This window comes from Pelobates fuscus, chromosome 8, assembly GCF_036172605.1.
Source record: "Pelobates fuscus isolate aPelFus1 chromosome 8, aPelFus1.pri, whole genome shotgun sequence".
Lineage (NCBI taxonomy): Eukaryota > Metazoa > Chordata > Amphibia > Anura > Pelobatidae > Pelobates > Pelobates fuscus.
Window position 1 is genome coordinate 15,061,968 of NC_086324.1, and position 27,174 is coordinate 15,089,141.

The 27,174-nt window shown below is 42.1% G+C and overlaps 1 protein-coding gene across 1 annotated transcript in view; it reads left to right on the plus strand.

Annotated features, from left to right (window-relative positions):
• Nucleotides 1–15,562, plus strand: part of WNT10A (Wnt family member 10A) — a 40,730-nt gene extending 25,168 nt beyond the window's left edge. Inside the window, exons 3-4 of the mRNA XM_063429287.1 lie at nucleotides 2,217–2,590; nucleotides 12,885–15,562. Coding sequence (XP_063285357.1) covers nucleotides 2,217–2,590; nucleotides 12,885–13,352 — 842 coding nt within the window. The 3' untranslated portion in view covers nucleotides 13,353–15,562. The remainder of the gene's footprint in view (nucleotides 1–2,216; nucleotides 2,591–12,884) is intronic.
• Nucleotides 15,563–27,174: the final 11,612 nt, after the last annotated feature.

Sequence of the window (27,174 nt, forward strand, 5' to 3'; positions counted from 1 at the left end):
GGAGATCATTAATACAGTTGATCACAGCCAATCCAATGATTCCTCAGTTGGAAAACAATAGAGGTTAGTTTGCAACAAGGCAATTTCGGCTCTGCACCAATCAATGTCTACTTATTCTATGGGGAGCGATCAGCATCGCCCTACAGAGCAAAGAATACAGGAAGTCCATTTAGTGGCTCTCAGGGTGACAGCCACATGGGTGGTCATAAGAGGCAATGTTTACATTGCAGAGACTGCATGGAGCCATGGACGGTTCTTGGACATTGCAGAGACTGCAGGGAGTCATGGATGGTTCATGGACATTGCAGAGACTGCAGGGAGTCATGGATGGTTCATGGACATTGCAGAGACTGCAGGGAGTCATGGATGGTTCATGGACATTGCAGAGACTGCAGGGAGTCATGGACGGTTCATGGACATTGCAGAGACTGCAGGGAGTCATGGACGGTTCTTGGACATTGCAGAGACTGCAGGGAGTCATGGATGGTTCATGGACATTGCAGAGACTGCAGGGAGTCATGGATGGTTCATGGACATTGCAGAGACTGCAGGGAGTCATGGATGGTTCATGGACATTGCAGAGACTGCAGGGAGTCATGGACGGTTCATGGACATTGCAGAGACTGCAGGGAGTCATGGACGGTTCTTGGACATTGCAGAGACTGCAGGGAGTCATGGACGGTTCATGGACATTGCAGAGACTGCAGGGAGTCATGGACGGTTCTTAGACATTGCAGAGACTGCAGGGAGTCATGGACGGTTCTTGGACATTGCAGAGACTGCAGGGAGTCATGGACGGTTCATGGACATTGCAGAGACTGCAGGGAGTCATGGATGGTTCTTGGACATTGCAGAGACTGCAGGGAGTCATGGACGGTTCATGGACATTGCAGAGACTGAGGGGAGTCATGGACGGTTCTTGGACATTGCAGCTCACTACATTAAGCTTAGAATGATCCTTTAATGAAGAACCTTTTGAAGATATGTGACAACAATGATATCAACAAAGGTATATGTTACTCTGTCAAATTCATAGAACTAAAACCACGTCTAATCACAGGAAATTGGACATTACGTTGTTTTATCTATTAATGGGAGACATGCTACGTAACAGTTCCATGGGATGAGAACCTCAGAATGCCAACAATGAATTATTTGGGACACTTCTTCCCTGTCTACTGCTTTCAACAAAGTGAATTGTTAGTGTAGAACTCACCTAAGAGGTTGTGTCTTGACGTGGCAGGTGAGCGTACACTTGAATGGCCATTGGAGTAACTAAATAACCTCCAGTTTTTAAAGGTGCATTGGGATTTGGGATAGTGCTCAAGCAACTATTTTCTTCGGTTTTTATTGTATGTATTGGGGCTTATGTGTACTATAGTCATTGCTGCCGCCAGGGAGTAGTGGGAGTTTGAGGGCAGGGCTTAATTTTGTATGCTATTATATTTTAGTCTGTTAAAAGCCATTATAAAATTACCTCTATGCCCCCCTTTTCCCTTAATCCACCCTGCCCCCATTCCTCTTCTATTGGTTATTCATTCTTAAACTCACACCTCTTGTCATCACTGCCCACACTTGTTTGCATGTGCTTTTTCCTTTTCTCTGTAAAACATCTTCTCTCCAGCTCACAACATGCAGGGACACGCAGTGTACAGGTTAACCTGTTAACTCCCAGATTGACCCCCACTCTCAGAGTATTATACACACAATAACCATAACTGCCAGACTGAAACATGCAAGTTCTGACTTAACCTCTTTGCTGCCAAATGTACACAAATCAGAATAATAGCCGTATCCAGCTCAAATAATGCAAAATAAATGTCAATTTCAAGGTCTGATAAGAAGATATCTGGCTGGAAAATAAAAGACTTACATAAAGTGTAGGAGATACTTGGAACAGCCTTCCAGTGGAAACTAACTGTGGACTAACTTTCTATACTGTATAACTTTAATAATACCAATCTTTTAGGAATTCTGGGGGGGGAAGCAAAACCTTAAGCAATGAGAATGTAACAGCAAAAAATAAAAGGGTTAGGGAAAGGCGTTTCGTGAGTTTTTTTTTTACACATTGTAACTACTTAGTTGCTCTGATTGGCAGAGGGTTCTGGGTAAAATAGTCCAGTACCAATTCCAGGAATAAAAAATGGACATTCTTGCTCTAGAATACAACCCAATAAAAAATGGCAACTGACTTTCCTGCTTTTTGCCCATTGTAGGTTTCCGAGAGAGTGCTTATGCTTACGCCATCGCCGCTGCGGGCGTGGTACATGCCGTATCAAATGCCTGTGCCATGGGCAAGCTGAAGTCATGTGGCTGCGATGAGAAGAGGAGAGGAGACGAGGAAGCCTTCAGAGCAAAACTGCACCGGCTACAGCTGGAGGCTATGAACCATAGAAAGGGAGTGGTTCATGGGGTTATGGAGCATTTGCCGGCAGATGCCCCTGGCCCCCAGGACTCCTGGGAGTGGGGCGGCTGCAGCCCTGATGTAGAATACGGGGAGCGATTTTCCAGAGACTTTTTGGATTCCCGGGAATTGTACAGAGACATCCATGCCCGCATGAGGCTACACAACAACAGGGTTGGCAGACAGGTGAGTGCGTAAATTACACTGAATGCAAACACTGATCAGAATCTATGTTACACAACCCATGGAATATTGTACTGTTACCTATTATGGGCTTATTCTCAAGGTTGTCTACTAATCTGTGAATTGATGGGAATTCATTCAGAGTGAACTCAAACTAAATGTCAAGTTTTAGACCAAAGTAATTGACTTGAAAGTTTTTTCTTTAAAATTTGGCTATTTTGGCCTAAAATGTTAAATTCACTTTGAATTTCAGACAATTCATCCTTTCAAGGTTATTCATTAAAAGAACACTCTGAGCACCATAACCACTGCAGCACAAGAAGTGAGCCAATTCCTTCACTGCAGGACCAGCTCTGTAGTTGATGTAGATGAGGAGGTACCTGGTGTCCCATTGACACCTTTCAATGAGGGTGCGTCAGGGACTTCATAACCATACTCTGCAGTGATTATGATCAGGGCCGGTGCAAGTGTTTTTGGCTACACAGGCTAATATGCATTTTGGAGCTATGGTGGTGGGATTGGAACAGTATTGTGGGGGATTGAGTCTATGGTGGGGGGATAGAAACAATATTGTGGGGGGTGGGGGCGTTAGTGGTAGGGTTAGGAACAGTATTGTAGGGAATGGGGCTTTAGTGTGGTGGGATATGGGCAGTATTGTGTGGGACAGGGGCATTAGTGAGGTGATAGGAACAGTATTGTGGGGGATTGAGTCTATGGTATCGGAACAGTATTGTGGGATCTAGAGCTATGTTGGGGGGTCGGAACAGTATTGTGGGGGTTGAACTTTAGTGGGGGGCAGTGGCAGTATCGTAGGGGACCGGGGCTATGTTGAGGTGGATAGGAACAGTATGGGGGGGCAGAGGCGATATGGCAACATTGTGGGGGACTGGGGCTATGTTGGGGGGATTGGAACAGTTTTGAGGGACAAGGCAGCATTATGGGGAGTGGGGCTATTGTGGGGGTAAGGGACAGTATTGTAGTGGACAGTGGCAATGGTAGGAGGGGAAAAGAGGGGGTAGCATTGTGGGGCACTTAAGAGTTATGGTGGGAGGGGGGATAGTGACAATATTGTGGGGGATTGTGTCTATGGTGGGGGAGGAGATAGGAACAGTACTGTGGGATCTGGAGCTATGGTGGGGGATCGGAACAGTATTGGGGGCAAGGACAGTATTGTAGGGGACAGGAGCTATGGTGGGGGGGATAGGGGCAGTATTGTGGGGTACTGGGGCTATGTTGGGGGGATAGGAACAGTATGGGGGCAGGGCAGCATTATAGGGGACTGGGGCTATTGTGGGGGGAAAGGAACAGGGGCAGTATTGTGGGGGACTGGGGCTATGGTGGGAGTCCTCTGAGGGAGCTCCGATCCACATCGGCATTTCCTCTATAGCTCCCTTGTCACATTGATGTCGCATTCCAGCTCCCAGGACTTCTACTGGGCGGACGAGGTAACTATTAAGGAAATGTGAATCTGGAACGAAGCTCCCTCGCGCGCCCTCTTCTCCTGCGCCGGTCTGTGGAGGTACTGGTGCTCGCCCATGCTACAGGAAATGACCATCAAGAGAGGAGTGCTGTGCACTTCTCCCCTGCCGGGAAACTAGATATTTGCACCCCATGGGCCGGAGCACCTTAAGGCGGCTGCCTGTGCCCCGTTATGGTAGCTTTGGCCCTTATTATGGTGCCTGGAATGTTCCTTTAATTTTTGAACTGTAACAAATTAAAATCCAACTGGCAAACTGAGGGAAAAATAGCTGATTTGGAAAGAAAATTTCCAACTGGTATATTCTCACAGCTTGACTGTTTACAAAATCGTTTTGTGAATCGACCATTTTATGGAATGTATAGCCTAAAATTCAGCTTCGTTGTAATTTATCTGTTGTTTTTTTTTTTGTATTTATCACAATACAAAATAAAACATAATAACAAAAAATATATATTTACACCATTCTAAGAAAAAGGAACTCTAAACCAGGCCTAAAAGCTGACCAAATTGCTGAGGAATTAACTTCCAAACAATCCTTGAACTGTTTAGTGAGTAAATAAATAAGACCTGCTGCCTGTTAGAGAGTAAATACGTCATATTAACCAGAATCAACTCCCTTCTTCTTCCTCCACCCCTTGACTGCTGGATTAAGGTTGTCAAAAAAAACAAACAGGGATCTCTGGGAACCTTGAAAAACCAAGGCAGAAAGAAAGTTTCTTTAAAAAAATATATATATATTTAATCAACTTATCTGGGGGATCATATACAACAAATATACAGTAAATAAAACCAAAGAGGTGGAAGGATAATACATATATATCAGGATAATTTAGTGAGTAGAATAACGTGACACAAGACAAAGTGACAGTAATGGGCACTCTCTTTGCCAGAGTGGATGAGGCACTGAAGTGATGCACATACAGTAAGAACCAATGCTCAGTCTCAATTATTTTCAAAAGACTTCTTCAAAACATCACTCTTTCTATGATCCATTAACGTCATCAGCTGTGCCTTCAGTATCTTGTTACTTTGAATTTTCTTGCAATTAATTGTTATGCCATGTGTTTCCCATGCTGCATGTATGTTAAATGACAACTATCGCCTCAGAAATATATTTTAATATAATAATAATAATACAATCATCATGTAGTGAAAGGAAAAACTATTTTTAATGAAGTATATGTAAACAAAAATTAGAAAAAACTCATCCCTAACTTTAGTATATGCCAGGCTCCTTCAGCCATATACATACACCTTGAGTCAGACAGTGTTGGGAGAATGAGAGTTAGTCTCTATGGTCTTTGCGGTTTCAATCCGTACACAGAAGCAAGGAAGACCATGGAGACTAAATGTCTATCTGACCCAAGGTGTAGATATTTGGTATTTGCTATATGAGACTATTTGCCATATGAGAGCCAGAAACTTTGTGATGAACACATTTTTAACACTAATGTTTAACGCAACATCTAAACCATTGACGATTAACCTTTTGGATTATGATGTAATTTGCTAAATCTTTAATATACATTTTAAAGGAAACAGACTATAACTTGAAAAAAAGGTTAATGCAAGTTATAGGAGAGTTTCACTGTTCCGTACAATGGAGTGATTTTAAAGGGAGTGTTCCACTTTAAGGCCACATGTTTTTAGTTCAGTCAGATGCCGTGAAGGCTCATCTTGTGATCTTTATTTCTGCAATTATTAATACCCAGATTAGTATAAAACCATGGATAGAACTATGAGAGAAATGTGCAGTTCTAATCCTGATCTGCAGGAAAAATCCACAAATAACGTGAAGACTGCATGTCCGGTGGAACGTTATGCGTGTCCCCTCTTGTGTGCAGCTGTGATGTGTCTGTACCTGCGTTCCCTGAACTATGGATTCGGTAACTCTTGATGTGATTTGCTTCCACCTGCTCGTGTGTCGAACTCTATGGGGCCGAGACTTGTTATCTTGTTTTGTCTGTGAAAAAACAATGTAGATTTCTATCTGATCCTGACCCTTGTGGAGCTCAGTTGCTATAACAGAGACGATTATTTCTTCTCATCTTCTAAGCTGTCCTGCCCAGTCACTGGGTGGAAAGTAGGGTCGGACGATGCCTCTGATCTTTTTCTTGTGTTAGAAGTGCTTCGAGCTTCCATCGTACATTAGATCCCCAAAACTTCTTTTGATGTTAATGAGCCTCATCTGTAATTATCTAAACCACCTGTTCATACTACTGTTCTAAATCATTACACGGCCTCCAGCTGCAGGGCTAGCACGCACCAACACAGAGCTCGCTCTGACCTAATGGGTTAATGGAAAGTTGCAATTTAAATACAGGTTTCTTACAGAGTCAAGAGAACTCACAATTTTGATATATCTGTACAAGTGGCCATACCACGGGAACTAGTTTGTGCTGTTTGTTGCAGACGAAGATAAAAGTTTCTTCTGTCATCTTCATGTCTTGCAGTGTCTGACACGGATCAGGTGAGCTGATCACTCTCAGCCAATGAGCTAAGACCAGTGCTGCTGGAGGTAACTTTGATAGAAGCTTCTAGCTGTCAGAGAGGCAACAACAGCTCGACTAGTTACACTGAAGTTCGACCAGTGCATTTCTAACACCATAGCCCATAAGGTGTTTTGAAGTAGTTCTGGTACTTCGAGTGTTCCTTAAACCTGTATGCAAAATTCTTCCCGTATAACCGAACTCCACTGAAAAACAGCCCACTGAGTTGCTGAAAGGAACTACTTCTTTTTAGTTCTTTGAAAAAAATAAAAAATATAGTACCAACTAAAGTGATCTGTAAATAGCAGAAATCATTCACTTCATTTTTCAATTACAATATATATTGTACACATACTGCATGAATTAGCAAACTCTCCTTTCTATGCATTGTACGTTATGGAGTGTTTCTGGGTTTATCAGGTTCAAATAGCCAATCTGGAACTATAAGGGTGTTGGAACATTTTTCCAAACTGAACTTTTTTGCCTAAACTTTGAATTTCAGTTTCCAATTAAAGGGACACTCCAGGCACCCAGACCACTTCTGCTCATTGGAGTGGTCTGGGTGCCAACTCCCACTACCCTTAACCCTGCAACTGTAATTATTGCAGTTTTTCATAAACTGCAATATTTACATTGCAGGGTTAACTCCACCTCTAGTGGCTGTCTATTAGACAGCCACTAGAGGTCACTTCCTGGGTTCTAGCACAGGTTTCCTGTGCTAGAGCGTCGCTGGACGTCCTCACGCTGTGTGAGGACCTCCAGCGTCGCTCAAAACCCCATAGGAAAGCATTGAAATGATTTTTCAATGCTTTCCTATGGGGAGACGTAATGCGCATGCGCGGAATTACCACCGGCCGACGTAATCACTAGGAGGAGCGTCGCGGAGGCGGAGACAGCGGCGAGGGACATCGCCGCTGTCCCAGGTAAGTCACTGAAGGGGTTTTCACCCCTTCAGTAACCGGGGATTGGTGGGTGGGAGGGAGAGGGACCCTCCAGTGCCAGAAAAACGGATCGTTTTTCTGGCACTGGAGTTTCCCTTTAACTTCGATGTTTGGGAATAAACCGCGGCGTATCGGACAGCACTCGCAGAGTCCATTTTAGTTTTTAGCTGTCATTTTTCTGTTATGGAGGAATAATAATACATTGCCACATTATAGAAAAAACCTAAATATAATCTGCACATTGTGTGACCATATTGCCCCCAAACGTATAAATCACTTTGTATTTAGTATTACAGATTTTATACTTATCAATAAGATACACAAGTAACCAACAAGGTTATTTACTGAAGTGAGAATTAAAAAGTACATTTCAAATTTAAGATTAAAGTTGTCAACCTGGAAAAACCCTCCAAATTACGATCCTTTCAATTTGGCTGGTCTGGCCTTCCATTTGAAATTCACTTTGAATCCTCACTTTAGTGATTAACTATGGAAGTAAGCTCACCTTTCCCAACGTCACGGGACGTGTGCTTGTGGTACCAGAATTCTGGGATTATGCCACAGACATGTTAGGATGTATGTGAGTGGAAGTATCGTGTAAACGGCATGTTTCTAGGACAGAGTATACTGCTGATTAAACATTATTACTTACCTGAAGGAGACTTTGTCATTCGCACATTTGGTGAATGTTGCCAGTCTCTCCAGACTAAACATTCCTTCCGGAGTGGCTCAAAGTGAGCTCAATTTAATCACATATTTCAACATCCCCCCCAACGACAAATAAATAGACACAAAGAGCAAAATAGGTCAACACGTGATAAATCCCAACCAGTGAAATTCTCCACGAACAAAGCAGACTTCACAATACACATTTATTATGATATATATTTATTATTATATGTATACTTCACCTGCTTCATACCAACAGCTAAACAAAGCATTATCTTATACTATTTCACATAAATGGGATATTTACTACATACCATTTTTTATATTGTCATTAATTAAAGTTATACCTTTAGTTACCCTATTAGGCCTTACTAATTGTGTGCCCTCCCCTTATAAACCTATAAAAAAAAGAGATATAACTTACCTGGAATCCAGCACTGGGTGGAGCTCGCTGTGCTGCTCCACACTCCCAGTCTGATGTCACAACTTCCCTCTCCGCGGTCCAATCAAATGCTTCTCTTAGAGCGGCAGTCAACTGGACACTCTGCGCTCTTAGCCAGGGAGTTAGGACAAATACTCTAACCTCACATTGTGTCTTTTCCCAATCTCCATTAACCCTCTCGTGTGTCTGCACTGTCTGCACTGTTCCCTTTCTTATAAAAAGATATTATTGGACGTTTTGCTAAATGGCCTCATAACTGGGACAATCAACATACGGACACCTCCTAAAACACCTTTTCGGGCTTGGATCTCTTTATGTATAAGGAATTAAACGGAATCTCCAGTTCCTGGCACTGGAGGTTCCCTCTCCCTCCCACCCCCCAATCCCCAGTTACTGAAGGGGTGAAAACCCCTTCAGTCACTTACCTGAGGCAGCGGCGATGTCCCTTGTCGCTGTCTCCAACTCCGCGCCGCTCCTCCTTCTTACTCTGTCGGCCGGTTGGCGAGACTGATCCCGCCCACTGGCCGAGGAGACCTAATGCGCATTAGGTCTCCCCATAGGAAAGCATTGAAAACAAATTTCAATGCTTTCCTATGGGGATTTGAGCGACGCTGGAGGTCCTCACACAGCGTGAGGACGTCCAGCGACGTTCCCTCTAGTGGCTGTCTAGTAGACAGCCACTAGAGGTGGAGTTAACCCTGCAAGGTAATTATTGCAGTTTATAAAAAACTTCAATAATTACACTTGCAGGGTTAAGAGTAGTGGGAGTTGGCACCCAGACCACTCCAATGGGCAGAAGTGGTCTGGGTGCCTGGAGTGTCCCTTTAAAATAAATAAATAAATCAAAACAAACATAATGGATTAGCTCACTACAGACTGTCTTGAAGGTTGCCCTAACATTCCATTTAATAAATCATAAAAGGAACCTTATAGGTGGCTGTGGCAATGGAAAATACATACTATGGGGCTATATTCAACCAAATTAATTAGTTACATTGCACAAATATATGTTTGCTCTCTATAAGCTTACACATAGGTTATTTTTTCAATTATTAACGTAGAAAACCAGATATCAAAGCGGTCATGGGGTTTTTCCAAGCAAGGTAGGCTGACAATGCCCAATCATCCCACTTAAACGATGGCTGGAACAGATCAAACATGGCTCTTTGATGTTATAAATAATCTCATACGACAAACGCTCCCGGCAGTATTATGTAAACATGGAAAGCAATCCGTATGGGACTGAATTCACAGGAAGATAGAGTGTGTCTTTTACTCCACAGCACAGAACACAAATACAGAATAGAATTCAAAAGAAAATTCAGCACAAATGTGACTGATGTGAATGTAGGCCGTAAGGAACACTCCACACGTAAAACGTGTCAGCTTGCAGGAGTGCATTATGTCTCTGGTACCTGTCACATAAGAGTGCAGATTTCATCCTCAATTTATGGATATGCTTTTCAAATTATTTAATATTTTGGAATAAAACGGCTTTTTAAAAATATTAAAAAATATATTATATATGAAAACAAAATCTCAAAATAGTAAAAAAATAAAAATAAAAAAAATAAATGTAAAATATTAAATCACTTTTAAAATGTAGCCAAAAAGGTTAAATAATTTGAAATGCTTATCCAAAACTATTAAATCGAGGCCTTAAAGAGAAATCAGACTTTTTAAAATTATGGTAGAAACACCTCCATGCTGTCAACCAGAAAGCCAGGGAGGGTTTCTTCCTCTTCTGTTAACTCCAGACAGCTGAGTGAGGTGGCAGGTACGCTGTGATAATGCATGTTTGCCTACCCTAGCTGTACTAGCAGTGAGAAGCCTCTGGTGGGACTATTACCCAGGGTGCTGTGAAAACGTGCTGCAGATATGAGATCTGCAGCTTTTTTTCATTCCCCCCCCTTACCTTCCCCAATGAAATAATGCATAAATAGATGTCTGCATGTTTTCATGGGGGTATATACTAATTAGTGACTTTGTCTTTTTAAATGGAGGGCAATGTAATGCTCCTTTAAATGAGCTCACTATTTAAACTGCACACAAGATAATAATAATAAATAAATATAATAAATACAATTCAAAGTAAATAAGATCATCAGTCATGAAAACTGGTATTCATGATAACTTGCGTTCCTTGCATAGGTTATGGTATACGGAGGTCCCCTGTCTCCCCACACACAGTGTATTATAACTGCAGCTATAAGGTTATGGTGTAAGGAGGTCCCCTGTCCCTGTCTCCCTGCACATGGTGTATTATAATTGCAGCTATAAGGTTCAGCATGAAGATGAAGTCATTTTGGTGCCTAGTTTGTCCCTTTTAAGCTAGAATCCTGCGTGTGAATAATATATCTTTAATTTTTTGAGTTACATTGTTGGCCATACCTGTTGAACACCTGTATAACATGACTCCCAATGTAATCTTGTTCAGCGCATACTTTAGCTGTGACCTTTAACCTCTTTCCTACTTGACCTACCTGTAACCTCCATCTTCACCTGCAAGGCACATATGTCTTGTTAGAGAACAACTTGTCACAGGAGCTTTGGCTTTCATAACTGATTGCTTGGGGCTTTTTTCCATAAATCTTCAGGCTTTTTTCCTCATCTACTGGGCCTCCTTTTGACATTCCCTGTAAAAACTAGAATTAACTCCATCCTCACCTATTGCTGTGGCTGTACACAAGAAAAATTGAGAGGAACTTGCTGGTAAAAACCACGTGTAGAAAAAACAACAACAAAAACGTTAAAACGTTAAATCAGTTCTTTTTAATATGTGCTAACATCCTAACTTAAACTGGAATGAAGAAAGTAAATGGGTTGGTGGGTGGAGGGATGACTGGGTGGATGGGGTGGTGAGTAGTTGGGTGAGTTGGTGGGTGGGTGGATGGATGTTTAGGTAGGTGGGTGGGTAGTTGGATGGATGGGCGGGTGTATGGATGGGCGAGTGTTTGAATAGATGGGTGGTGAATTACTTGGTGGATGGGTGGGAGGGATGATAGATGGGTGGGTGGGTGATTGGGCGGTTGGTTGGATGGATTGGTGGGTGGATTGGTTGGTTGGATTGGTGGGTGGATGGATTGGTGGGTGGATGGATGGATGTATAGGTAGGTGAGTTGGTGGATGGATGGATAGATGGACGAGTATTTGAATAGATGGGTGGTGAATGGCTTGGTAGATGGGTGGGAGGAATGGTATATGGGTGGGTGGATGGATTGGTGGGTAGATTGATAAATGTGTAGGTAGGTGAGTGAGTAGTTGGATGGATGGGCGAGTGTTTAAATAGATGGGTGGTGAATGACTTGGTAGATGGGTGGGAGGAATGGTATATGGGTGGGTGAATGGTTGGTTGGATGGATTGTTAGGTGGGTGGAGGAGTGAGTAGGTTTATGGATGAATGATAAACATGAAGAGACAGTGCATCTCCCTGCCTATTCTCCTCAGGCACCGTAATGCAAACAAATAAGTCACCGTGAATGGCGGGAGGGGGTGCCACTTGTATATCTGGCAGTTTTTGTTAAATATAAATACTGGACAAGAGAGGTGGCAGAGCCCGCGACATGTTTATAATATAATTTACACTACTGACACTTACCAAAGAACAAATATTGAGACTATCTTGGCTACATAGGACTGTTAGCAACTACGAGTGTGCGGAAATGTTATCCATAGCCTGACATTGACTCATTAACCCAAATAGGGAGTCTACAGATACAGGGTCTGGAAATCCGAAATAGTGATAGCAAACTGTGACTTCCAGGACAGCACTGGAAACAATATTTCTGATGTCCTGTGTGCGGAGCAATATGTTCTGAAAATTTGCTGGTTGTAGGTAGATACTGAAGCTGTGTATTTGAGATTATATTTCTAAAATGCCCATTGTACAGCGCTGCAGAATTTGTTGGTGCTAAATAATGAAAATAATAATAATAATAATAAAAAAGACACGTTTATCAGTCTATAGATAGATTCAGGTCTGTTTTTGAAACATACTGTAAACCTGGTGAGGATAATCTTGGTAAAATGTTGGATTTACATCTTCTGTGATCTTAAACTTAACTGATGGATTTGATCATTAAACAGTAAATTAAAGTGAAAAGAAAATTAGGTTAGTTTGATAAATACACCCGCTGAGCTGAATCCCGAGGTCTCAAAGTGCACTGTCACTCTCATCATGCTTGCTAACTGCTGCGTCAAGGGTTTCATAACCTGCCCTGATACTTCAAATTACTACATACAAATAAATTAACCCTTTGTATTCTTCTCTTCCTAGGTCGTAACAGACAACATGAAGATGAAATGCAAATGCCACGGTACGTCTGGGAGTTGCCAGCTCAAGACCTGCTGGCAAGTGACACCTGAATTTCGGGTGGTTGGGTCCCTGCTGAAGGACAGATTTCACGGGGCCACACTTATAAAACCTCACAACAGGAACACGGGCCAGGTGGAGCAGACACAGGCCCCTTACCGGAGAAAGCCCAGCATCACCGGCCTGGTGTATTTCGAGAAGTCTCCTGACTTCTGTGAACAGGAACTGCATTTAGACTCAGCGGGTACACAGGGTCGGTTATGCAACAAAACTAGCCCAGGAATGGACAACTGTGAGAGTCTGTGCTGTGGGAGAGGACACAACATTTTACGCCAGACACGCAGCGAGCGCTGTAACTGCAAATTTCACTGGTGTTGTTATGTGGTCTGCGAGGAGTGCCGCATCACTGAATGGGTGAGCGTCTGTAAATAGATAAGTGGCGCCCCCTGTTGAGGAAGAGAAAAAGTCGAAAACATTTCTACTCGCTGGAAGTTCTCCAACAGAAAGAAACAAGGAAACAATTGACCACGCTGGCAGTTATCACGGAATAAACATTGCTTCAAAGGGTCCTCTGCTAACTATTATGACATACAGGAAAAATCCGATCCATAAACATGGGGGGGAAATGATAATAAAGATATTAAGCCCTGATGCTTAGCTATAGACTTGGTTGGAACAAAACTAAAGAAAATGTAACCAAGTAAAAACTACTTCCAGTTTACAGTCCCTTGTGTGCATCACGTGGATTATGGGGTACCCACCATGGTCTGCTTTAAGAGGATTTCATTTCTTCCATTCCTGGGAGAGGTCTGTGGAACACAAAGAAACCAATCTGTGCAGTTTTCATGAAACAATATATCGAAAATGTATTTTCTCAATTGTTCTCCTTTAAGGCTGGCTGAGCATTATGGGGCATACAGTTCCAGTATATTGGAGTGCTAGGTTTAGCCATCACTATTATTCAAAGGGAATTTCAGCCAGTGAGTATATTTGCGGCCTCCTTCATTCATGACATCATCACGCTGCCCAATATATAAATGAAACAAAACAAAGTTTGGAGAAAAAGAAAACAAAAAACTTTTATTTTACTCGATCTGCCAGTACAACCCACATTAGAGGGTTCTAGCGCTAGTTCTTCATCTGCTACTAGAATGAAATACCGATAATGCCCTGCCGGCTAGCTGTAGCTATTGGCAGAGAATTAAAGGAAATATAGTTTGGCATAGTTGAACTTGGAGTTGAAAGTTGTGCACCCCAGGTATAGATAATGCGCTTTTATGCTTTGTCATTCCATGTTCTGACACCAATCTACACTTTGAATTCTTTGAAGTTTTCATAAATGCGTAGACACCCTTCCCTTGCCAGGGGGTGAATAGAGTTTCGCTATTTCGTGCTATCTGGCTGCTAAAAGGATATCTAGAATTTGATGGACACTCAGAATATCCACTAAGTATCCTGTACAGCCAGGCGTGTCATCTGTAGCTGGACTCCAACTCCCATCAGTTACAGCTAGACTCAAATGAATATTAGAGCACACACTTTAAAGGGACACTATTGTCACTAGAACAACTACACCTAAATACTCCTGGGAGCTCACTGTATAATCATAGAGACCAATCTCTTTACAGCCCTGTCTGTATATTGAGAATCATTTAACATTTTAGCAGGGGTTATTTACTACCAGTGTTATTCAATAAAGTGAGAATTCAAAAGTGAAATTCACATTTAAGACCAAGGAGAGAACATTTCCAGTTTGGGTATTTTTACCTTGAATTTAAATTCACTTAAAATTGTCACGTTAGTGAATAATACTCTTAAAGGGAAACTATAGGCTAGGAATACAGACTATACTATAATGCCCACTTCACTTGCGTGCCCCCCCTGAATCCAGTGATGACTGGCGCTGGGTCAGTCTCCGCTCCGCTGTTCCTCCCCCGTCGGCCGACGTGAAAGACCTCATCGCATTAGGACAATCCCATAGGAAAGTATGGGGCTTTAGCTGATGCTGGATGCCCTCATGCAGAGCATGAGGACAGCATGCATCAGTTAGGCAACCAAAGTGGATCCAGAAGCACCTCTAGTGTCTGTCTGGTACACAGCAAGAGATGGAGTTTATCAATAACTGCAATTATTACAATTGCAGAGTTAAACTGACAGGGACACTGCACTCAGATCACGTTAATGAGCTGACGTGGTCTGGATGTCTATAGTGTCCCTTTAATATCACAGTGCAGTGAAAATAAATGAGCAGAGTTGAAGAAAAATCTTCAGTTCTGGTTTCTTCTCAAATTTGTTTTGGCCTATAGTTTGCAAACTCAGTTTTGAATTCACCGCAATTCACAGTTTACAGCATAAATCTCACAATTTGTGACCCAGTTGTGATTAGTGCTGTCAGTAACCCTGTCAGGGCTGTAGGCATGAGAAATTCCTCCGATTGCACACACGTTCTCCGGTAAGGACATAAAGCTGATCAGGCGGTCTGACAGTGTGTTCTGTGAAATTCTATCGCCGGACCTCTCTGAATCATTGTGGGTTCACCACCAAGTATACTGGTAATTAGGGGGTACACTAAGGTAAAGTAAGAACGAGGTAAAAATATTATGTGCCGTTTAAAAAGAGACAGAAAAACATACTGTATGTGTTAATTGTATATATAGATATTATATGTTATTATAAGTTATTTCTCTGTTGTGAATATTCATTAAAATGTAAACTATGCCATTTAAAATTGTCTGTTTTTTTAATTATCAAAAAAAATGAATTTCAAATTGCATTTTCTTTCTGTGTAGACAAAAAGCTTATAATCTGTATTGGATACTTGAAAACGATGGGGAAAGTGGAAGTTTCAGGATTATTTTTTTTTTGTGGCTCTTAATGTCGTATCTAAATAATACATTAAAATGGGGGTCATTTTCTGCATAGACTTTTCAGTTATTTCAGGAGATTAAATAAACTGTAGCCAATTTTCAAACAGTTTTTTTTAAAGAATTGCGAAAAGGTTAGAGAGAATATTTTATATCTATTCTGCCTCTCGAGGCCTAGGACTGAGCCAACAAAAGCAGTTGGTAATTAGGCAACGTAAAAATGCTTATTAAAAATAATTCAGTACACAATACTAGTTTCTGATTAAGTATTGATTGCGGTAGTTTTTGTTTTCATAAAATCGTTACATAAATCTGTCAGTGACATCTGAAGGCGAATTGCCATTGTAATCTCAGATGCAGTTTCTGATAAACTGGGTCTACGGTAATTTTCGCGGTGAAAGATTTATAGCTCCCACGGCTAATGCCACGCTGACTCACATGCTGTGTTTATCTGAATCTTACGCCCCCTCCATTCTCAAATTCTGTACCTCACCCCACCCCACACTTATACAATGAACAAAACAATTTGGATGGCACGATGGTCCCTTTTATTAAGTGTGTGTGATGTGCCCAAACTATATCCCCAGGAACAAAACACCAGCGAAAATCAAAAACTAAATTAATATGATGGACAAAATACACATCTGCAGTCAGGTTTGATGGCCCCTGCAGGCAGCTGTTGGTAGAGGATATTTTTATAGTCCTAAACACTTCATGCAATCTCCACCTATCCAGTTATTTCTCCCTTGGTCACTCTCTTGATTTTTGATATTTTCCATAAAGTTGAAACTTTCATTCCAAACCATACAAAGAGAAGGAGGGAGAGAGATAGAGAGACTGAGTGTGAAAGAGAGAAGCAGAGAGAGATAACGAGAGAGAAAGACAAACATTTTATACATATCATATTTTTCGTATTAATTTGGGGTAAAAACCGTCCGATCCTATATGCCGAAAGTGTCCTTTATATATTATAACTATAACTATATTTATATATATATATATAGAGAGAGAGAGAGAGAGAGAGAGAGAGAGATAGAGAGAGAGGGCGAGTATGGCTATATATACACACAGACACATGCTGGTCACTGGGTCATTGCAGGATTCTGTGCAGGAGCCTGTGAGCAGCTCACTGAGCGCCAGCATGTCAAAGCATTGCTGCCAGTTACCATAGCAACACTCCAACACTGTACAACGCTGGGTTTGGCGAGCAGATTGCATCACTGGCAAGAGGTAAGGAGTGGGAAGGAGTGGGAATAAAGTTTAATAAAGACAAATAAAGTCAAACTGCCCCTCTGTCCCCTCCACCACCAATTAACGTGCCTTATACCACCCCACAACATACACTGCATTCACTATACACAGATACACACTGCATCCACTATGCAAACACACTGTATCCACTATGCAAACATACTGCATCCACTATGCAAACACAATGTATCCACTATGCAAACACAATGTATCCACTATGCAAACACAATGTATCCACTATGCAAACACACTGCACTGCATCCACTATGCAACCACAATGTATCCACTATGCAAACGCACTGCATCCACTACACAAACACAATGTATCCACTATGCAAACACACTGTATCCACTATGCAAACACACTGTATCCACTATGCAAACGCACTGTATCCACTATGCAAACATACTGCATCCACTATGCAAACACAATGTATCCACTATGCAAACACAATGTATCCACTATGCAAACACAATGTATCCACTATGCAAACACAATGTATCCACTATGCAAACGCAATGTATCCACTTTGCAAACACACTGCACTGCATCCACTATGCAACCACAATGTATCCACTATGCAAACGCACTGCATCCACCACGCAAACACAATGTATCCACTATGCAAACACACTGTATCCACTATGCAAACACACTGCATCCACTATGCAAACACAATGTATCCACTATGCAAACGCACTGCATCCACTATGCAAACACAATATATCCACTATGCAAACGCACTGTATCCACTATGCAAACGCACTGTATCCACTATGCAAACGCACTGTATCCACTATGCAAACACACTGCATCCACTATGCAAACACACTGCATCCACTATGCAAACACACTGTATCCACTATGCAAACACACTGCATCCACTATGCAAACACACTGCATCCACTATGCAAACACATTGCATCAACTATGCAAACACAATGTATCCACTATGCAAACGCACTGCATCCGCTATGCAAACACACTGTATCCACTATGCAAACACAATATATCCACTATGCAAACACACTGCATCCACTATGCAAACACAACGTATCCACTATGCAAACACAATATATCCACTATGCAAACACACTGCATCCACTATGCAAACACAATGTATCCACTATGCAAACGCACTGCATCCACTACGCAAACACACTTTATCCACTATGCAAACACAATGTATCCACTATGCAAACACACTGCATCCACTATGCAAACACACTGCATCCACTATGCAAACACAATGTATCCACTATGCAAACGCACTGCATCCACTACGCAAACACACTGTATCCACTATGCAAACACAATGTATCCACTATGCAAACGCAATGTATCCACTTTGCAAACACACTGCACTGCATCCACTATGCAACCACAATATATCCACTATGCAAACACACTGCATCCACTATGCAAACACAATGTATCCACTATGCAAACGCACTGCATCCACTACGCAAACACACTTTATCCACTATGCAAACACAATGTATCCACTATGCAAACACACTGCATCCACTATGCAAACACACTGCATCCACTATGCAAACACAATGTATCCACTATGCAAACGCACTGCATCCACTACGCAAACACACTGTATCCACTATGCAAACACAATGTATCCACTATGCAAACGCAATGTATCCACTTTGCAAACACACTGCACTGCATCCACTATGCAACCACAATGTATCCACTATGCAAACACACGGCACTGCATCCACTATGCAAACGCACTGTATCCACTATGCAAACGCACTGCATCCACTATGCAAACACAATGTATCCACTATGCAAACGCACTGTATCCACTATGCAAACGCACTGCATCCACTATGCAAACACAATGTATCCACTATGCAAACACACTGTATGCACTATGCAAACACAATGCATCCACTATGCAAACACACTGTATCCACTATGCAAACACACTGCATCCACTATGCAAACACACTGCATCCACTATGCTAACACATTGCATCCACTATGCAAACACAATGTATCCACTATGCAAACGCACTGCATCCACTACGCAAACACACTGTATCCACTATGCAAACACAATGTATCCACTATGCAAACACACTACATCCACTATGCAAACACACTGTATCCACTATGCAAACACAATATATCCACTATGCAAACACACTGCATCCACTATGCAAACACAATGTATCCACTATGCAAACGCAGTGCCGTGTGTTTGCATAGTGGATACATTGTGGTTGCATAGTGGATGCAGTGCAGTGTGTTTGCAAAGTGGACACACTGCATCCACTATGCAAACACAATGTATCCACTATGCAAACACACTGCATCCACTATGCAAACACAATGTATCCACTATGCAAACACAATGTATCCACTATGCAAACGCAATGTATCCACTTTGCAAACACACTGCACTGCATCCACTATGCAACCACAATGTATCCACTATGCAAACACACGGCACTGCATCCACTATGCAAACGCACTGTATCCACTATGCAAACGCACTGCATCCACTATGCAAACACAATGTATCCACTATGCAAACGCAATGTATCCACTATGCAAACGCAATGTATCCACTTTGCAAACGCACTGCACTGCATCCACTATGCAACCACAATGTATCCACTATGCAAACACACAGCACTGCATCCACTATGCAAACGCACTGTATCCACTATGCAAACGCACTGCATCCACTATGCAAACACAATGTATCCACTATGCAAACACACTGTATCCATTATGCAAACACACTGCATCCACTATGCAAACACACTGTATCCACTATGCAAACACACTGTATCCACTATGCAAACACACTGCATCCACTATGCAAACACATTGCATCCACTATGCAAACACAATGTATCCACTATGCAAACGCACTGCATCCACTACGCAAACACACTGTATCCACTATGCAAACACAATGCATCCACTATGCAAACACACTGCATCCACTATGCAAACACACTGCATCCACTATGCAAACACAATGTATCCACTATGCAAACACACTGCATCCACTACGCAAACACACTGTATCCACTATGCAAACACACTGCATCCACTATGCAAACACAATGTATCCACTATGCAAACGCACTGCATCCACTACGCAAACACACTGTATCCGCTATGCAAACACAATGTATCCACTATGCAAACACACTGCATCCACTATGTAAACACACTGTATCTAGTATGCAAACACACTGTATCCACTATGCAAACACAATGTATCCACTATGCAAACGCAATGTATCCACTTTGCAAACACACTGCACTGCATCCACTATGCAACCACAATGTATCCACTATGCAAACACACGGCACTGCATCCACTATGCAAACGCACTGTATCCACTATGCAAACGCACTGCATCCACTATGCAAACACAATGTATCCACTATGCAAACGCACTGTATCCACTATGCAAACGCACTGCATCCACTATGCAAACACAATGTATCCACTATGCAAACACACTGTATGCACTATGCAAACACAATGCATCCACTATGCAAACACACTGTATCCACTATGCAAACACACTGCATCCACTATGCAAACACACTGCATCCACTATGCTAACACATTGCATCCACTATGCAAACACAATGTATCCACTATGCAAACGCACTGCATCCACTACGCAAACACACTGTATCCACTATGCAAACACAATGTATCCACTATGCAAACACACTACATCCACTATGCAAACACACTGTATCCACTATGCAAACACAATATATCCACTATGCAAACACACTGCATCCACTATGCAAACACAATGTATCCACTATGCAAACGCAGTGCCGTGTGTTTGCATAGTGGATACATTGTGGTTGCATAGTGGATGCAGTGCAGTGTGTTTGCAAAGTGGACACACTGCATCCACTATGCAAACACAATGTATCCACTATGCAAACACACTGCATCCACTATGCAAACACAATGTATCCACTATGCAAACACAATGTATCCACTATGCAAACGCAATGTATCCACTTTGCAAACACACTGCACTGCATCCACTATGCAACCACAATGTATCCACTATGCAAACACACGGCACTGCATCCACTATGCAAACGCACTGTATCCACTATGCAAACGCACTGCATCCACTATGCAAACACAATGTATCCACTATGCAAACGCAATGTATCCACTATGCAAACGCAATGTATCCACTTTGCAAACACACTGCACTGCATCCACTATGCAACCACAATGTATCCACTATGCAAACACACAGCACTGCATCCACTATGCAAACGCACTGTATCCACTATGCAAACGCACTGCATCCACTATGCAAACACAATGTATCCACTATGCAAACACACTGTATCCATTATGCAAACACACTGCATCCACTATGCAAACACACTGTATCCACTATGCAAACACACTGTATCCACTATGCAAACACACTGCATCCACTATGCAAACACATTGCATCCACTATGCAAACACAATGTATCCACTATGCAAACGCACTGCATCCACTACGCAAACACACTGTATCCACTATGCAAACACAATGCATCCACTATGCAAACACACTGCATCCACTATGCAAACACACTGCATCCACTATGCAAACACAATGTATCCACTATGCAAACACACTGCATCCACTACGCAAACACACTGTATCCACTATGCAAACACACTGCATCCACTATGCAAACACAATGTATCCACTATGCAAACGCACTGCATCCACTACGCAAACACACTGTATCCACTATGCAAACACAATGTATCCACTATGCAAACACACTGCATCCACTATGTAAACACACTGTATCTAGTATGCAAACACACTGTATCCACTATGCAAACACAATGTATCCACTACGCAAACGCACTGTATCCACTATGGAAACGCACTGTATCCACTATGCAAACACACTGTATCCACTATGCAAACACACTGCATCCACTATGCAAACACACTGCATCCACTATGCAAACACATTGCATCCACTATGCAAACACAATGTATCCACTATGCAAACGCACTGCATCCACTACGCAAACACACTGTATCCACTATGCAAACACACTGCATCCACTATGCAAACACACTGCATCCACTATGCAAACACAATGTATCCACTATGCAAACACACTGCATCCACTACGCAAACACACTGTATCCACTATGCAAACACAATATATCCACTATGCAAACACACTGCATCCACTATGCAAACACAATGTATCCACTATGCAAACGCACTGCATCCACTACGCAAACACACTGTATCCAGTATGCAAACACAATGTATCCACTATGCAAACACACTGCATCCACTATGCAAACACAATGTATCCACAATGCAAACACACTGCATCCACTATGCAAACACACTGTATCCACTATGCAAACACACTGTATCCACTATGCAAACACACTGTATCTAGTATGCAAACGCACTGTATCCACTATGCAAACACACTGTATCCACTATGCAAACACACTGCACTGCATCCACTATGCAACCACAATGTATCCACTATGCAAACACGTGTGGCATAGTTGGGGGTGTAGCATAGGTTAGGGTGAATGTGTCATGTTTGGAGGAGGCAATGTGACAGAATGACGGGTGTGTGCCAAGATTACGGGGGTTAATGTGGCAGGATTAGAGGCCTTAATATGAAAGAGTGAGTGTGACAGGGTTTGGGGTGAGTGTGGCACAGTTGGGGGGCAGGATTGGAGGGTTTTATGTGGTAGGGTGAGTGTGGCAGGGTAAAGTGGGTCAGTGGGACAGACTGATAGAGGATGAGTGTGACAGGGTTGGGGGCTGAGTGTGACAGTCCAAGAGAAGGTTGAGTCAGACAGGATTGGGGGGTTAATGTGATAAGGTAAGTATGGCAAAGCAAGGGCAGGTGAGCTTGGTATGGTTGGAGGGGGTGAAAGTGACACGTTTAGTAGGGTTTAATGTGAGTGCAATTTTTGTTTACACATCATCCAATACACACACTGTATCCACTATACATACACTGCATATCCTATACACACACTGCATTCACTGTATCCACTATATACACACACTTTACTCAATATACACACACACACACTGCATTCACTGTATCCACTATATACACACACTTTACTCAATACACACACACACACACACACACTGCATTCACTGTATCCACTATATACACACACACACACTGCATTCACTGTATCCACTATATACACACACTTTACTCAATATACACACACACTGCATTCACTGTATCCACTATATACACACACTTTACTCAATATATACACACACACACTGCCTTCACTGTATCCACTATATACACACACTTTACTCAATATACACACACACTGTATCCACTATACACACACACTTTACTCAATATACACACACACACTGCATTCACTGTATCCACTATATACACACACTTTACTCAATATACACACACACACTGCATTCACTGTATCCACTATATACACACACTTTACTCAATATACACACACACACTGCATTCACTGTATCCACCATATACACACACTTTACTCAATATACACACACACACACACACACACACTGCATTCACTGGATCCACTATATACACACACTTTACTCAATATACACACACACACACTGCATTCACTGTATCCACTATACACACACACACACACTGCATTCACTGTATCCACTATATACACACACTTTACTCAATACACACACACACACACACACACTGCATTCACTGTATCCACTATATACACACACACACACTGCATTCACTGTATCCACTATATACACACACTTTACTCAATATACACACACACTGCATTCACTGTATCCACTATATACACACACTTTACTCAATATACACACACACACTGCATTCACTGTATCCACTATATACACACACTTTACTCAATATACACACACACACACACACTGCATTCACTGGATCCACTATATACACACACTTTACTCAATACACACACACACACACTGCATTCACTGTATCCACTATACACACACACACTTTACTCAATATACACACACACACTGCATTCACTGTATCCACTATATACACACACTTTACTCAATATACACACACACACTGCCTTCACTGTATCCACTATACACACACACACACTTTACTCAATATACACACACACTGCATTCACTGTATCCACTATGCAAACACACTGTATCCACTATGCAAACACACTGTATCCACTATGCAAACACACTGCATCCACTATGCAAACACACTGTATCCACTATGCAAACACACTGCATCCACTATGCAAACACATTGCATCCACTATGCAAACACAATGTATCCACTATGCAAACGCACTGCATCCACTACGCAAACACACTGTATCCACTATGCAAACACAATGCATCCACTATGCAAACACACTGCATCCACTATGCAAACACACTGCATCCACTATGCAAACACAATGTATCCACTATGCAAACACACTGCATCCACTACGCAAACACACTGTATCCACTATGCAAACACAATATATCCACTATGCAAACACACTGCATCCACTATGCAAACACAATGTATCCACTATGCAAACGCACTGCATCCACTACGCAAACACACTGTATCCACTATGCAAACACAATGTATCCACTATGCAAACACACTGCATCCACTATGCAAACACAATGTATCCACTATGCAAACACACTGCATCCACTATGCAAACACACTGTATCCACTATGCAAACACACTGTATCCACTATGCAAACACACTGTATCTAGTATGCAAACGCACTGTATCCACTATGCAAACACACTGTATCCACTATGCAAACACACTGCACTGCATCCACTATGCAACCACAATGTATCCACTATGCAAACACACTGCATCCACTATGCAAACGCACTGTATCCACTATGCAAACGCACTGCATCCACTATGCAAACGCACTGTATCCACTATGCAAACACACTGCATCCACTATGCAAACACACTGTATCCACTATGCAAACACACTGCATCCACTATGCAAACACAATGTATCCACTATGCAAACACACTGCATCCACTATGCAAACACACTGTATCCACTATGCAAACACACTGCATCCACTATGCAAACACATTGCATCCACTATGCAAACACAATGTATCCACTATGCAAACGCACTGCATCCACTACGCAAACACACTGTATCCACTATGCAAACACAATGCATCCACTATGCAAACACACTGCATCCACTATGCAAACACACTGCATCCACTATGCAAACACAATGTATCCACTATGCAAACACACTGCATCCACTACGCAAACACACTGTATCCACTATGCAAACACAATATATCCACTATGCAAACACACTGTATCCACTATGCAAACACACTGCACTGCATCCACTATGCAACCACAATGTATCCACTATGCAAACACACTGCATCCACTATGCAAACGCACTGTATCCACTATGCAAACGCACTGCATCCACTATGCAAACGCACTGTATCCACTATGCAAACACACTGCATCCACTATGCAAACACACTGTATCCACTATGCAAACACACTGCATCCACTATGCAAACACAATGTATCCACTATGCAAACACACTGTATCCACTATGCAAACACATTGCATCCACTATGCAAACACACTGTATCCACTATGCAAACACACTGTATCCACTATGTAAACACACTGCATCCACTATGCAAACACACTGTATCCACTATGGAAACACACTGTATCCACTATGCAAACACAATGTATCCACTATGGAAACGCACTGCATACACTATGCAAAGACACTGCATCCCATACACACACTGTATCCACTATGTAAACAAACTGTATCCACTATGGAAACACACTGCATCCACTATGCAAACACACTGCATCCACTATGTAAACACACTGTATCTAGTATGCAAACACAATGTATCCACTACGCAAACGCACTGTATCCACTATGGAAACACACTGTATCCACTATGCAAACACGCTGCATCCACTATGCAAACACACTGCATCCACTATGTAAACACACTGTATCTAGTATGCAAACACACTGTATCCACTATGCAAACACAATGTATCCACTACGCAAACGCACTGTATCCACTATGGAAACACACTGTATCCACTATGCAAACACACTGTATCCACTATGCAAACACACTGTATCTAGTATGCAAACGCACTGTATCCACTATGCAAACACACTGTATCCACTATGCAAACACACTGCACTGCATCCACTATGCAACCACAATGTATCCACTATGCAAACACACTGCATCCACTATGCAAACGCACTGTATCCACTATGCAAACGCACTGCATCCACTATGCAAACGCACTGTATCCACTATGCAAACACACTGCATCCACTATGCAAACACACTGTATCCACTATGCAAACACACTGCATCCACTATGCAAACACAATGTATCCACTATGCAAACACACTGTATCCACTATGCAAACACATTGCATCCACTATGCAAACACACTGTATCCACTATGTAAACACACTGCATCCACTATGCAAACACACTGTATCCACTATGGAAACACACTGTATCCACTATGCAAACACAATGTATCCACTATGGAAACGCACTGCATACACTATGCAAAGACACTGCATCCCATACACACACTGTATCCACTATGTAAACAAACTGTATCCACTATGGAAACACACTGCATCCACTATGCAAACACACTGCATCCACTATGTAAACACACTGTATCTAGTATGCAAACACAATGTATCCACTACGCAAACGCACTGTATCCACTATGGAAACACACTGTATCCACTATGCAAACACACTGCATCCACTATGCAAACACACTGCATCCACTATGTAAACACACTGTATCTAGTATGCAAACACACTGTATCCACTATGCAAACACAATGTATCCACTACGCAAACGCACTGTATCCACTATGGAAACACACTGTATCCACTATGCAAACACACTGTATCCACTATGCAAACACACTGTATCCACTATGCAAACACACTGTATCCACTATGCAAACACACTGCATCCACTATGCAAACACACTGTATCCATTATGCAAATGGCCTTAGGC